This window comes from Bombyx mori, chromosome 26, assembly GCF_030269925.1.
Source record: "Bombyx mori chromosome 26, ASM3026992v2".
NCBI classification, from domain to species: Eukaryota; Metazoa; Arthropoda; class Insecta; order Lepidoptera; family Bombycidae; genus Bombyx; species Bombyx mori.
The window spans coordinates 819908-834149 of record NC_085132.1 but is presented as its reverse complement, the minus strand read 5'-3'; the positions used below and the strand labels follow the sequence as shown (position 1 = coordinate 834149).

Below are 14242 nucleotides of genomic sequence, written 5' to 3'. Positions count from 1 at the left end.
TACTTTTGTTGCATGGTTGTGTGAGCGAATTTGTGCTCCATGTCCTGTTAAGTGGTTATCGGAATCTATGAATATTACAACATGAGCCACCAGATATTTTCAATGAGCTGTATTACTGATCCGTTAGTAAATTCAGCCGAGAACTACTCTTGCTAGGGGTAATATTAGCGGATTCTCTGGGGCTGAGCCTCGTGAGCTCGCCCACAAGTCAGGATGAAGCTAGAATAGTCTATCGTGACTACACGCACTTAGGTAGACAGAAAACCTGTCCGCCAAATTAGTCTTGAGTTCAGTTGATTTGAATAATTACTGTCTTCTTCTTCAAACCTTCATTTACTGGTGGTAGGACGTCTTGTTTGTCCGCACGGGTAAGTACCACCGCACTGCCTATTTCTGCCGTGAAACAGTAATGTGTTTCGCTTTGAAGGGTGGGGCAGCCGTTGTAACTATACTGAGACCTTAAAACTCATGTCTCAAGGTGGTTGGCGGCATTTACGTTGTAGATGTCTATGGGATCCGGTCACCACTTAACGCCAGGTGGGCCGTGAGCTCGTCTACTAACTTATGCTAATAAAGAAACGCTAGAGACTACAAAGACTTATAAAACTTGGGAATTTGATTTTTATTGCACGATTTTATTGCTTCATCGTGGAAGTCCTTCGTGAGTACATGTTGAGCGCGATCACCACTACAGTCGCATCATACTTTAAGCCACAAGGAGCTTACTAACGATGTGTCGTAAGCCACTGCAATAATTCGAATCGCATCAACAGGCCGTAGTCAACGAAGACGTGAGGATAATAGACGGCGACTGTCCCTACAACCACACCTGCTCAATGAAGAACCTCTCCTGCCGATACCTGGACAACCTGAGCGACCACATGATAAAGGAGTACTACGCTGATCTGTCGTCAGCGCTGGATGCCGTCCGTCAGGGTGAAGCCTGGGGCGCTCTGTACTTCAATGAGAATTATACGGATTCTTTGGTCGCCAGATTGGCTCTGGGTAAGATTTTAACTCTAATACCATCTAATGGCTTGGCAGCGACTCTGTCAACCAACACGATTAACGATAATTTAAGGGCATATCCCACCTTGTGCTTAACGGTCCCGACAGACGTTATAATGGGAATAGCTACATCCAGCATGGACAAGAGTTCAAATTAAACGTAAGCGTCTTGTGAGTCCGCGCGGGTAGGTACCACCACCCTGCCTATTTCTGCCGTGAAGCAGTAATGCGTTTCGGTTTGAAGGGTGGGGCAGCCGTCGTAACAATACTGAGACCTTAGAACTTATATCTCAAGGTGGGTTGCGCATTTATCACTGCTCCACATTCCCGGTTCGGTTTTTGGTTGAAGCCACTTGGAGTAGTTATCCTTAACCTAAATGTGTTCCTAGTCGTAGCGCCAAAAACCTATTGTCTGTATGTTTGAATGTTTTAATGACCCCGCAGCTGACACGGCCGACGAAGAGACGGTGACATCGTCCGAGGTTCAAGTCTGGCTAGACATGTCCAACCAGCAGATCGGACTTATGCTCAACCGGGACATACAGTTCTCGTACAGGGACTTCGCTAAGGTAACGCAGAGTTGTTTATGGGTTGTAGCGCACAATCTAAATATTATATATAAGAGAAAGTCGTTTTAGTTACACTATTTATAACTCAAGAACGGCTGAGCTGATTTGGCTGAAAATTGGTGGGGAGGTAGCTTAGAACTAGGAGAAGGACATAGGATCACTTTTTATCACGTTCCCGTGGGACGTGACATAAAACGTGGTATAACAAAACGCAACTGATATGGAATAACAAAACGCAACTGACAGCCAAACGTAATATATTGTATGGTTAATTATAGTAGAATTTTGAAGTTGACCGGTTGATGTGTTTGAAACAAACCGTGTGGACGAACAAAGTTCACCTGGTCCACTAGTCTCCTATGTAGTGTTAGTCGGTCGAATGCGCTGGTGTCGTGAGCTACCCAAGACCGAAGATTGTCTCCGTCCACCTTTATGGTAGGGAGGGACTTGGCGTTGCTGATGTCCAAGGGCGACGGTAACTACACATCAGGTGGGCCGTATGCTCGTCTACCTACAAAGGCAATAAAATGTAATTAATTATATTGGACGAACTCAATATAAAATGCCTATATACTCATATTATTAAAGACGATGACTATTTTTCTAAATTATTAAAAGAAAATATTCAAATCTGATGTCAATATCGGGCGGGCTCAATATAATATGCTCATATATTGTTAGAGATAATGATCATTCTTCCAAATTATTTAAAACAAAAGATAAAAATCTGACGTAAGTAATACGGTTGAATTTAATACGGTAAAATTGAGGGTATTTGTAAAGACGTCACATTGTATGCGCCTAAGAGTCTTGTGATGCCTTATGAGAGATACAACCTCATGTATCTAGGTGGGTATAGGCATTCGCACTGTGATGTCCGTAGACTCCACCAGCAGCAGGTGTATCATGAGCTTCAATCCGCAGGGTCTGCTTGAGACGTGCGACTACAACCCGAAGCTGGGCGACATCCCGATCGACTTCATGGACCCCATATACGGGAATAAGAACCCTTCGTTCACAGACTTCGTAGCTCCCGGCGTCATATTAACGTGAGTACAACGCTGCATTTAGTTTTTGTTATTGCCCTTATAGGCAGACGACGACCAATGCGATGAGCCAAATTAAAACGCTACTACTGGTGGTAGGACCTCTTTTGGTACCACCGCCCTGCTTATTTCTGCCGTGAAGCAGTAATGCGTTTCGGTTTGAAGGGTGGGGCAGCCGTTGTAACTTACTTGAGACCTTAGAACTTATATCTCAAGGTGGGTGGCGCATTTACGTTGTGGATGTCTATGGGCTCCAGTAACCACTTAACACCAGGTGGGCTGTGAGCTCGTCCACCCATCTAAGCAATAAAAAAAAAACAACAGTGGGAGGTCCCCTAAATACGTGGAAAAGAATGATCTCGAGCAGGGAGAGATGGCGGGCCATCGTGAGGCGCATCAAGTCTGCCCTTCCAACACTACATGACGATCACAACCACTCTGTCAAAAGTGATACGATTGAGAAGAAGAAGAAGAAGGCAGATGACCCACCTGATGATGAGTGATCACTGTCACTAATGGAAATCAGAAATCAATAGAGCCAAGCCGCTGCCTACCGGAAATTGACTTGTTCCATTTTTAACGGGGCACCTCGCAGCGCAATCTATCCGAGGACATCCAAAAGGATATATCCGGAGTTTCCTTGCGCGATCGCGTCAGGAATGAGGAGAATCTCAAAAGAACCGTAGTTACCGCAGAGCTGGAAGGATTTCGACGTTGCAGTAAGCACTTCGCTCTTAAAGCAGTGGCTCGTTGGGCATCACCGATGACTTGCAGAAGGTCACCGTGCTAAACCTTGAGGAGCCTATACCAATGGACGTCTGCAATTTTTTTTATGATAATTTTGATTTATTTAGCTATTTGCGTTTTGTTTATACAAAAATATTCTGTGTTCATCCACATTGATGACAGCAAAGCGATTTGTTATAGGAAAAGAGAGAGTATACGTTATTACATAAAAGAGTCAGGTATAATTGTACAATAGGCGGTTTTATCGCTAAACCCGATCTCTTCCAGACAACCGTTTTTTTTAGTGGCTTTATAAAAAAAATAACGTTAGATGTGCCGTGGTGGCTGTAAACAAGATTTAGAGAGTGGACTATTAAAAACCTTTATGCGCATTATTAAATAATTAAGAAAAATATTAAATACCTACAATAAAAATATAGCTAAGATATCAATATAATATTATATTCGTTAGATGGGGGTTTACTGTTAGGCAATTGAGAGTTCTCGACAGAGACAGAGCGAAAGAGAGAGAGAGAGCCTCATTTATCAGTTAATTTAAAAAGACTGTTGGAAATGAATGTTTGACGTAATGCGGCTTCAAGCTACGATTCCCTGCTGTTGTTTTTGGTACCGGAATTACACAACAGAATACCAAATATCTTTCTCAAAGTTGAGTGCAGCTGGGAATCGAACCCAGTGTCGGAACAGCGGGACGACCTCTGACCTAACACCGTATTGTTTATTAACTGTATGATTTATATTGACGTATTCCAGCATCGTATTCTTCCTCGCCGTGGCCCTGACATCGTCAGCGTTGATCGTGGAACGGATGGAGGGCCTCCTGGACCGATCCTGGGTGGCAGGGGTGTCTCCCGGAGAGATTCTGTTCTCGCACGTCGTCACCCAGTTCGTGGTGATGTGCGGGCAGACGGCGCTGGTGCTCATCTTCATGATATCGGTGTTCGGCGTCAAGAATAATGGGAACATCGTCTTCGTTATCATGCTGACTTTGCTGCAAGGTACTGGTTTTTACTGTACAAGGTTTTTACTAGCGGTAGGACCTCTTGTAAGTCCGCGCGGGTAGGTACCACCGCCTTGCCTATTTCTGTCGTGAAGCAGTAATGCGTTTCGGTTTGAAAGGTGAAGCAGACGCTGTAACTATACTTGAGACCTTAGAACTTATATCTCAAGGTGGGTGGCGCATTTACGTTGTAGATGTCTATGGGCTTCAGTAACCACTTAACACCAGGTGGGCTGTGAGCTCGTTCATCCATCTAAGCATTAAAAAAAATAAAAAAAGGTACGTAGCGACAGGACTGTGGTGCTAGAGGTGCGTATAGGACTTCCATTTCAATCTCACAATCTCTCCAGGTCTGTGCGGCATGTGCTTCGGGTTCGTGATATCGGCCGCTTGCGAGCTAGAGCGGAACGCGATCCAGCTGGCCTTGGGTTCGTTCTACCCCACGCTGCTGCTGAGCGGGGTGATCTGGCCCATCGAAGGGATGCCCTGGATCCTGCGCTACGTGTCCCTCTGCCTGCCCCTCACCCTCGCCACGAACTCGCTGCGGTCCATCCTGACGCGGGGCTGGCCCTTCACGGACTCGGACGTGTACATGGGCTTCGTGTCGACGTTGGCCTGGATCGCGCTCTTCCTCATCGTAACCCTCACGATCCTGAAATTCAAACGGAATTAAATGCGAAATCCTGGACGGATCGCGCTACGGTTGTGTGACGCGGTGAGGTGTTAGCTTATGTACCGTATGATTACAGTCGAAACATTACCCCGTGAGTGTTTCGACTGGATTATATTAACAGTAATTAGGGAGCGCATGGCGGCTGGCGGGCGAGGCCGCTGTTTGTCTCTTAAATGACTTTAGTCGCAATGTAAATAGTAGTACTGTATTTATAAACGAGCTGTAGAGTACGCACGTACTCGGCGGGTACCCGGGCGACGCTTTTAGTTATTTAATTTCGGATAGAACGTTCTAGAAGTTAGTTCAACGATCGAAACGTTACTGGGATGTGAACGGCTGACAGGTAGGGCGCAGCGACGAAACACGTTGTGGATTTAATACATACGATAATAATACTGGTAAAGGACTTTTTTTTTGTAATATAAGGAACATTGTATCGACATGAAATGTTAGAGATAATTGAACACGTGAGTTACCATAGATTAAGATGGTGCCATAGACGAGTGTGGTTTTTATGAAGAACCATCACAATTACACGGGAGCGGATACAGGGTTTTTGTTTGGGGACAATTTTATAATCGAATTTCCTTTAAGTTTCACAAGTTTTCATAGCGTCACAAGATTCAGTAATATAATTCGTTAAAAAAAAGCTTGAGATACTCATTTTATTACATATTTTTGTTGTCATAAAGAACCATCTAATATTACAATCGTCTTATGACGATGTTTTTTTTTAATTGTGGGAAGTATGTAAATCTAATAAATATTTGCGTTCTCAGAGCACGTACTGTGTAATTTAAGTATTCACCATTACCGGAGGACCGTAAATAAATATAACATTGTCAAGACTGAATATCGCATTTGCAATGTTTGAATTTTTACATAAAATCGACAGATTTATTTGTTGGTTGAACGATTTTTAGTAACAATAAGGCGTTCAACCATAGTGGAGCGTTCCTGTATCCGCGCCCGCGAACTTCACTTGCATTGCATCAAACGTTATCCGAATACTGCTCAATCAAAACCGAAAGACGATTTAATCGAGACATCATCAAGAAAACGCCATCTTGAATTCGACAATATAATTTAGTCGATTTGTTTCAAAGGCTGTGCAAATTCAATTCTAATATATTTGAGTTAGAGCAATTTATTATTGATTTAAATAAGAATAAACCAGACTCAAATCTGGCAAAAACAAAGGGATATTTGAAGTCAATCGGTCGATTACTTAGAAATTAATAAAGCAGATTAAAGTTTGTTTCAAATCAATTTAGATTATCTATGCTGTACTAGTAAATATTTTTGACAGATTCCTTGTGAAACTGATCGACTTTTATTTCATCAGCGTACATAGTGAAATAGAACCTTACTTTAGTAATTGTACAGTTAGCACGGTATATAGACTTCGGTGAATATGTTTAGTTTTAATTGCGGCGTAATTATTTAGATACAAAGTGCGAGGTGTCACTGCTATCGATAATTTTTGAATCATATCGATTTTAATGAATTTTTTTAATGAATTTCACGCTAATGTCTACTCTGGTTGGTCGAAGTAATCGGTGTGCACTTAACATCGATGCGAACGGTCTACACGTTAAGTTGTTGTACGTTGAAAGTGTTACACTGTGATTGTTTGTATGCTAGTTTTGACATTTTTTTGTAATGACAATTATACAATAAAACTGTACCAAATATTTAAAAATGTTTTATTTTATACAAACTCTATTTCCTCGTTATAAATTGACTCTGGGAGTCTGCTTTAAGCGAAAATGAAGAAATACTACTAAGCTTTGGGCGATTTAACGAAAGCATATTATTGTATTTGTTCCCTAAATTTCCCATGCGCCTTTTCAGTTCGTTTAATTGTGAATTTTCCAACTGTATAGTATAGTATGTTCCATTAGGAGTGCTCTGAGGAATATTTTTTTTTTTTATTGCTTATATGGGTGGACGAGCTCACAGCCTACCTGCAGTTAAGTGGTTACTGGAGCCCATATATATCCACAACGTAAATGCGCCACCCACCTTGAGATATAAGTTCTAAGGTCTCAAGTAAGTTTTATATGATAGCATCATCTCGTTTTTACCATAGCACCGCCCGTACTGGAGTAGAGTTCATCCAAACTACCTGGAGTCACTGCGTTCATCCACAGAGATCTTTTTGCCACGTACCACCCGGCTTTGGAATGAACTCCCCTCTACGGTGTTTCCCGAGCACTATGACATGTTCTTCAACGAGGTTTGTGGAGAGTACTTAACGGTAGGCGGCGGCTTACCTCTGCCGCTAGCATTGCTGAAGCCCATGGGCAACGGTAACCACTCACCATCAGGTGGGCCGTATGCTCATCTACCTACAAGGGCAATAGGTGGGCCGTATGCTCATCTACCTACAAGGGCAATAAAAAAGTGTCGATTTTCAACTTTAGCTATTCGCAGTCTAGTTATAACAGATCGCGTGGTCCACTCTGGAGAGCAGGTTTTATTTCACTGGCTGAGCGGTTGGTACTTCGATCCTTGAGGATATCGTGCATCATTCATTACAGACCTATTCTTTACTAACAAATTTTAGGGGGCGGCTTGGCATAATCCTGGCATTGCCCATGAGCAACGGCGACTTTTTTCCATACTTGTTTGCCGATAGCTGAAGAGGCTATTCCAGCTACTCATTGACGGGTAAGTGAGCTCACGGGTTCCACCTCAGAGAATTTTCTAACAATAGCCCTAGTACGAGCAGTGCGTCGCGAAAATACATGACTCGGGCGACGGCGACTGCTGCGTTGCTGCGTTGCCTGGACGAGTTAAGTAATTAGCGGCAGCCACGATATCGTGTCGCGCCGCTTTGTCGAAGTAACGTTCTTACACTTTCTTTAGATACGTACGTATCGGTTGTGAGCAACGGCGACTGCTTAAGTATGCTCGTCTGTCTACAAAACAGCTCTCATGAGTTTTCAGATTTTTATTAGATAGACGAATTTCACGAAACATTTATATTTTGTACTTCCAGACACCACTACCAATCGGCACAGTATAAATGAAACAGTAATCTAAACATTAAAACATTTATTATCCGCAGCGCCCCAGCGTTACTTCGTCAGTATCTCACTGAGCGCTCTCTTTTTCTTCTGCCCTTTATCAAATTTGCGTTTCTGAAACAAACAAAAAAATTAGTAGATTTTTTTTTTTGCTTAGATAGTTGGACGAGCTCATAGCCCACCTGGTGTTAAATGGTTATCGGAGCCCATAAACATCTACAACGTAAATGCCGGCACCCACCTTGAGATATGGTTCTAAGGTCTCAGTATAGTTACAACGGCTGCCCCGCCCTTCAGACCGAAACGCATTACTGCTTCACGGCAGAAATGGGCAGGGTGGTGGTACCTACCCGCGCGGTCATGAGGTCCTACCACCAGTAATAACTTGATGATAACTTTTTTGTCCTACCTAAGCTAGTAGTCTTGAGAGGCTATGCCACCGTAATCGAATTAGTAGGTGAGTTCACGGGGTACAAACCTGACGACATTGCTAACACTGGCCCTAGCAAGAGCCGTGCTTCGCAGAATCTACCGCCGGATCGGAAACGCGACCCACTGAGAAGATCTGGCGAGAAACTCAGTGGGCATATACGATAAGGTAAACCATCTATTGTTCACGGACCCTTTAATCAGTAGACTTTGTAACGGTCATGTTGACACTTGGACCGCTGTTGTGGGGAAAAAGGACAAGCCAATTTCTTGTTGAAGTGATAACTTTTGTAGCGGTCTGAGTGTTTTTTGGTTCATTATATGAATGTGAGGGGTTGGATCACCTTTTTCTTCTCAGCGGTGACTCCTACAAACTCTTTCCGGATTTTTTCTTTTGGTTGATTGAAGTTCTGTCTTTTATTAGGCGGACCGTCGTTCGATTCCTGAAAGTACAATAATTCTAAATTTTGATACTAAATTTGACGGAAGCAGTGCAGGATCATTTTTAATATAAGAAATAAAATAAATATTTTCCAACCCGATACAAAATTAAATCGGGATACAAGGGGAGTAGCAAAACAATTATGAGTTTCAGAGCCATTGACAGAAATTATATTTGAAAATCAATGAATTCTTGTATAATGTATTCTTCAATGAATAAAAAAAAACGGTTGGAAGCGGCTTGGCTCTGCCCCTGGTATTGCTGAAGTCCATGGGCGACGGTAACCATTCACCATCAGGTGGGCCGTGTGCTCGTCTGTCTACAAGGGCATTAAAAAATAAATAAAAAAAGGTGTACAATACCAGGCCACTAATATACCATACCAGAATCGAAACACTGAGAAAACACTAATTGAACAATACCTGATTCTTCCTCTTATTCATAACTCTTCTATAAGCACCGTCCTGTTGATTACCACTAAGCTGTCCTTGTTGCCTAAAGTCTGGCCTGCCTTGCTGTCCCCGATCTGGTCTGTTGCCCGTTTGCCTATTTCCAAAACCAAAATGTCCTTGTTGCCTCACATCTTGCCTGCCGTTTTGCCCCCCACCCTGTCTGTTGCCCATTTGACGATTACCAAAGCCTTTCGCACCATCCCCAGTTTGCTGTTGATTGTAGAACTTCGATGGTTTGTTGCGATTAACTTTGTTGCCTGTCTGAGCTTGTTGTGTGCATCTCTTGACACGTAATATTCTGTTTTTGATGGTCAAATCCTCTTCAGACATGTTTAATGCCAATTCCACTCCGTCTTTAGATTTGAAGTTTATGTAACCGAACCCTGTGAAAGAATGAATGATTTTTAAGTGACAATTTATTTAGCTGCTTTGAGCACTTTTTGTTAGGGGAAAATCATATGGGTTCACGTCACCGACATTGTAATATTTCGTATAAACCTGACCGTGTGCTGTGCGCGTATGGCGGTTTTTGGATGGGTGAAATCTTGTGAGTTCGCGTCACCGACATGCGTAATAGCAGTATAGCTATACAGGTGACGTGTTATACAACATTAATGTTGTGTACATCTTTACAAGTAAAATTGAATGGATTTAGTAAAAAGTGATTGTATGATTATTGTTATTTCAATTAAATTGTATTTATATTTTGCCATGATCTTGTATAGCCTGTAATATACATATTTAAACAATAAATAAACCATATAAACGTGTGTATGAATAAAGAAATTCTCAAGTTGCCTTGAATCCACATCTCAACAGCTCTAACTAGGTATGCCAATTATTTAGCAAAGATAAAAGCGTAAGGAAACCAATATTATTTCGGTGCAGATGAAAACAAGTTTGAATCCAACATGGTGTTAGAAGGAGCAGGAGACATACAGCGCAATTTGAATGATCTAAATCTAACTTGTGACAATCGATTATTTTAAAACAACAGTGAATCCATTTTTTTATCAAAGGTTATCCTCCTATCACCAAATACAGTGAGGGGTTTGACTAGTGACACACTACTTGTTAGTGTGATTGAATATGCAATTTTGAAAAGGGCACATCTCTGAAAATGTAAAATGTTCAGGAAATGAAAAAAAAACTGATTATTTTCTAAATCAGTTTAAAATTTAAAATATGCACTTTTGAGATATATTTTAGTGTTAATTAGCAATTGAAAATCAGTGGATTTACTATAAAATGGGTGAAGGTAAGCCTCAAAACTACATGTATATGAAAAAACGTATTTGACAAAATATGCAACAGGTGCCCTGTTCGAAATTGCATATTCAATTGTAATCATCCACTTCTGTTTATAATACTTTAACTAAACAGCTGGGATTAATACTGCATCTCATCATGATCACATTCAACGCCTTCCTCTACAGCATCAACTCCCAACTGTATAAGCTGCTTAACTGTGTAATTAAAATCACTGAATCGTTTGAAACTTTTACCTTTTCCAGCATTTGTCTTCTTGTCCCTAATGATTCTAACCGAATCTATTTCACCGCAGTTCTCAAATTTCGACCTCAAGACTTCATCTTCAATAGTGAAAGGCAGATTTCCAACAAAGACTGACAGTTTTGGGTCATGCTCAGCCCCTGTTGTATCGCTTCTGGAGACACGTAAATGGTTTTCATTTAACACTGTATTGTTTTCTGCTAGTGCCTGGAATGAAGTACAAAATAATTAATTTTACATGGTAATTATTGCTGATTTCTAACAGGATAGATAGTAAAATCTATCTATCAATCACACAGTAACAGACCCCTTTCAGTTGGGGGCAATACATTCTTGAATTTACTAAAATTACAGGTGCTAATAGACTAATTAGGCTCTTTTTAATAATTTTGTTTTCTAATTGTATTAAATTAGTACTATGGATTTAATGAAATGTAATTCAATCAATAAACAAAAAATACCACAGACTGGTCACAAATTTCTTCCACAGTCAAGGAATTACATTGCATAGTAAAAAGCTAATCTGCAAGTTATTAAACTTATATAATTTTTGGTGGTTAAGTGTCTTGTAAGCTCTCTACACCAGTTACTGTCACACAATCTATTACAGCAGTAATGCAGTTATATGTTTTGAATTGATAGTTGGATAGTCATTATACTATACAATTGAAATTTAAACCCCCATTTCTCAAGGTCAGCCTTCCACCTTGTAATGTCTATGACCTTTGATAATCATTTAACTACAGGGGACCGTGACATAGTTCACAATTTCACATCAAACAAATATTAAAATGCTTTATTTTCCACTCAAGCAGAGTACAATGTGAAGAGATATGCTTCTTCCATCATTCAATCATAGCAGTATCCTCTCTCTCTCTCTCTCTGGAGTGCGTTTTTTTGAAGCCCGTATATATTATTGCTAGAACAGACTGCCCAAGACCGATGCAAATAGAATAATTTGATTCGAACCCTACAGAGGGTAATAGGAAAGAAAGGAAAGAAATATTGTCACTAGATAGAAAGCTTTAGAAGCTGTACTTCAAACTGTACACAATACATCTATTTTTAACAGTTTATCACCTCATTAACAGAATTCTGATCCTTAAACTTGACATAAGCATTAACAGTGGTTCTGTCAGGATGCAGTTCATTTTTGATTAGTGCCATTTTGGGTGAGTACCGAGCATCTTTCACTGGAACTGTACGGATCCTGAAAAGTGCAAATTGACTGTTATTTAAGCATACAACAAACAAAATTATGAGTTTTTGAAATGATAGGAGAATATTCTTTGCTTGTTGATGCATCCAGTGCTAAGAAGCGTGGTTCAATGTCATGTCTTAAGATGTCTATGGGTAGAATTGTTGAGTTCTAAACTGGACACTTACCAATTTGACAGTCAGTAACATTGCAACCTTTAATAGCTAGTGATTTATAGCTGGGTTATATTGCTTGCACTACTCAAATTACTTCAATATTTAAATCTCACCTTATAGTTTCAATCTGTCCATATTTACCAAAAATTTTTTTAATGTCCTTCTTACATTTTTTACTGTATGGTATATTACCAACGAAAAGAGTTCTCCTAATTTCTTCTGCACTAGAAACAGTTGCGGGTACCTCTTTTTTTGGTTGTTTTGTTTGTGGCACTTCTTCTTCTTCAGACGAAGATTCTTCGGGCTCCGTGTTAAGAATTTTTTTATTGATTTCTTCATTTTGACACTTGATATCGTCATCGGAATCATGTTCAGAGTCCGAATCTTTTGTTGTTATTGCATTCAAATTTATGATTTCTTTTTTCTTAGCTTTTGACACATTATCCGAATTTCTGTATTCAGTGTCTGTAGATTTAATTTGTTTCTTTTTATTAATTTTTTTATTTTTATTCTTCATTGTGTTTGAATCTTGTTTATCATTTTCTTTGTTCTCATTCACTTTTTGCAAGTTTGTTTGAGAGTTTTTCTTACGTTTTTTGGCTTTTGTTTTTACAACTTGGCTTTCAGATGTTATGTTATTGTCTGACTCCTCATTTTGTAGTGCAATTTGTTTTGAATTAATATTGGAACATTCCTCTACTGGATTATCAGTAGCATCTCTTTCATTTGACTGGCTTATTGATTTACGTCGCCGTTTGCATTTTGATGGAGAATGAATAGCATCTGATTGTGCTGGGATCATTTCTAATTGACTGTCAATTTTAAATTTATTAATTGTATTGTCCGATTTGGATTTCTGTTTTTTCTTTTTTTTCTTTACGATATTCTCATCTGAATTCTGACATTCGTTTGTTTCACTAGCCTTTTCGAGTTTTGATGAGCATTCGGATAAACTGCTATTCCTGCTTTTAGATTTAACGGGACTATTACTGTCTAACTCGTTTTTTAAGTGTTTCTTTACTTTTTCTGCTTTAGGACTGGGTGTGGTGGTATCACTATTTTCCGTCAACTCCAAATCAGGATTCTCAAATATTCTTTTCGGTGACTTCTTTACCATAGCCTTCTTCTTTTGTAATGTTGGCGACAGAAATATAGAGCGATCTTCGACGAATTCACTTTTGGGAGTGACATTTGGGGAGGGTTGGTGCTTGGTCGGCGTTAGGGGTCGTTTGAGTAATCTAGGACGGTTCGGTGTTACGTTGCCTGAAACCAAAGCAGCAACGCTTCCTACAATGTAATCCATTGTGCTCCTTTTCTAAAAATATCCACTATACGTACATTTATTGGTATCACATGGAAACGCACATGGGAATTTACAATGTTTTTTTATTGGTTAGACGTTTCATGACATTCCGTCGTCTGAAATTGTCAAGTTACAATACTGTCAACGAAGTCAATGCCAAAATTTTTATGTTACCACTTACTGAGGTCCATTATCTTCGACAATCCCACAAAGTTTTTTTTATAAGTCTTTTAATATATTATGTTAACAGAGATAAATAACTCTGAAAGGTATCTTTGCATAAAGAAATAACGCGTTTCATTTCATTTATTGATATATTGAGACATTCACACACACACAGAAACACACATACACATTATTTTTCCGTAATTCAAAAACATGAAATCTGAAGTCATCGTGGCCTAAAGGATAAGACACCCGGTACATTCGTGTCTAGCGATGCAACGGTGTTTGAATCCCGCAAGCGGGTAACAATTTTTTGAATGAAATATAATGCATACTTAACAAATGTTTACGATTGACTTCCACGATAAAGGAATAGCATTGGGCATTAAAATCAAACCCGCAAAATTATAATTTTCGTAATTGGTGGTGGTAGGACTTCTTGTGAGTCCGCACGGGTAGGTACCACACCCTGCCTATTTCCGCCGTGAAG

The 14242-nt window shown here is 40.1% G+C and overlaps 2 protein-coding genes across 3 annotated transcripts in view; one reads left to right on the top strand and one right to left on the bottom strand.

Annotated features, from left to right (window-relative positions):
• LOC101745694 (ABC transporter G family member 23) overlaps positions 1-6745 on the top strand; it is a 94593-nt gene extending 87848 nt beyond the window's left edge. For both annotated transcript variants that reach the window (XM_038020727.2, XM_038020729.2), the window contains 5 exons: positions 774-1005; positions 1453-1577; positions 2502-2626; positions 4124-4368; positions 4721-6745. In XM_038020727.2, coding sequence (XP_037876655.1) covers positions 774-1005; positions 1453-1577; positions 2502-2626; positions 4124-4368; positions 4721-5043 — 1050 coding nt within the window. In that variant the 3' untranslated portion in view covers positions 5044-6745. The remainder of the gene's footprint in view (positions 1-773; positions 1006-1452; positions 1578-2501; positions 2627-4123; positions 4369-4720) is intronic.
• Positions 6746-8088: 1343 nt separating this feature from the next.
• LOC101745546 (uncharacterized) lies at positions 8089-13870 on the bottom strand. The gene is made up of 6 exons (XM_004933030.5): positions 12398-13870; positions 11991-12120; positions 10904-11117; positions 9369-9781; positions 8849-8947; positions 8089-8189 (listed from the first exon to the last, which is right to left on the bottom strand). The coding sequence occupies exons 1-6, from the start codon at positions 13585-13587 to the stop codon at positions 8127-8129; spliced, it is 2109 nt and encodes a 702-aa protein (XP_004933087.1). The 5' UTR covers positions 13588-13870; the 3' UTR covers positions 8089-8126.
• Between the last annotated feature and the right edge of the window lie 372 nt (positions 13871-14242).

Excerpts from the sequence above, each read along its gene's own strand:
- LOC101745546 (XM_004933030.5), bottom strand. The coding sequence starts at position 13,587 with ATGGATTACATTGTAGGAAGCGTTGCTGCTTTGGTTTCAGGCAACGTA. Across the intron at positions 11,118-11,990 it reads ATCAGAATTCTGTTAATGAG|GCACTAGCAGAAAACAATAC; the intron begins GTGATAAACTGT and ends ACTTCATTCCAG. Across the intron at positions 8,190-8,848 it reads TCACCGCTGAGAAGAAAAAG|AAACGCAAATTTGATAAAGG; the intron begins GTGATCCAACCC and ends TGTTTGTTTCAG.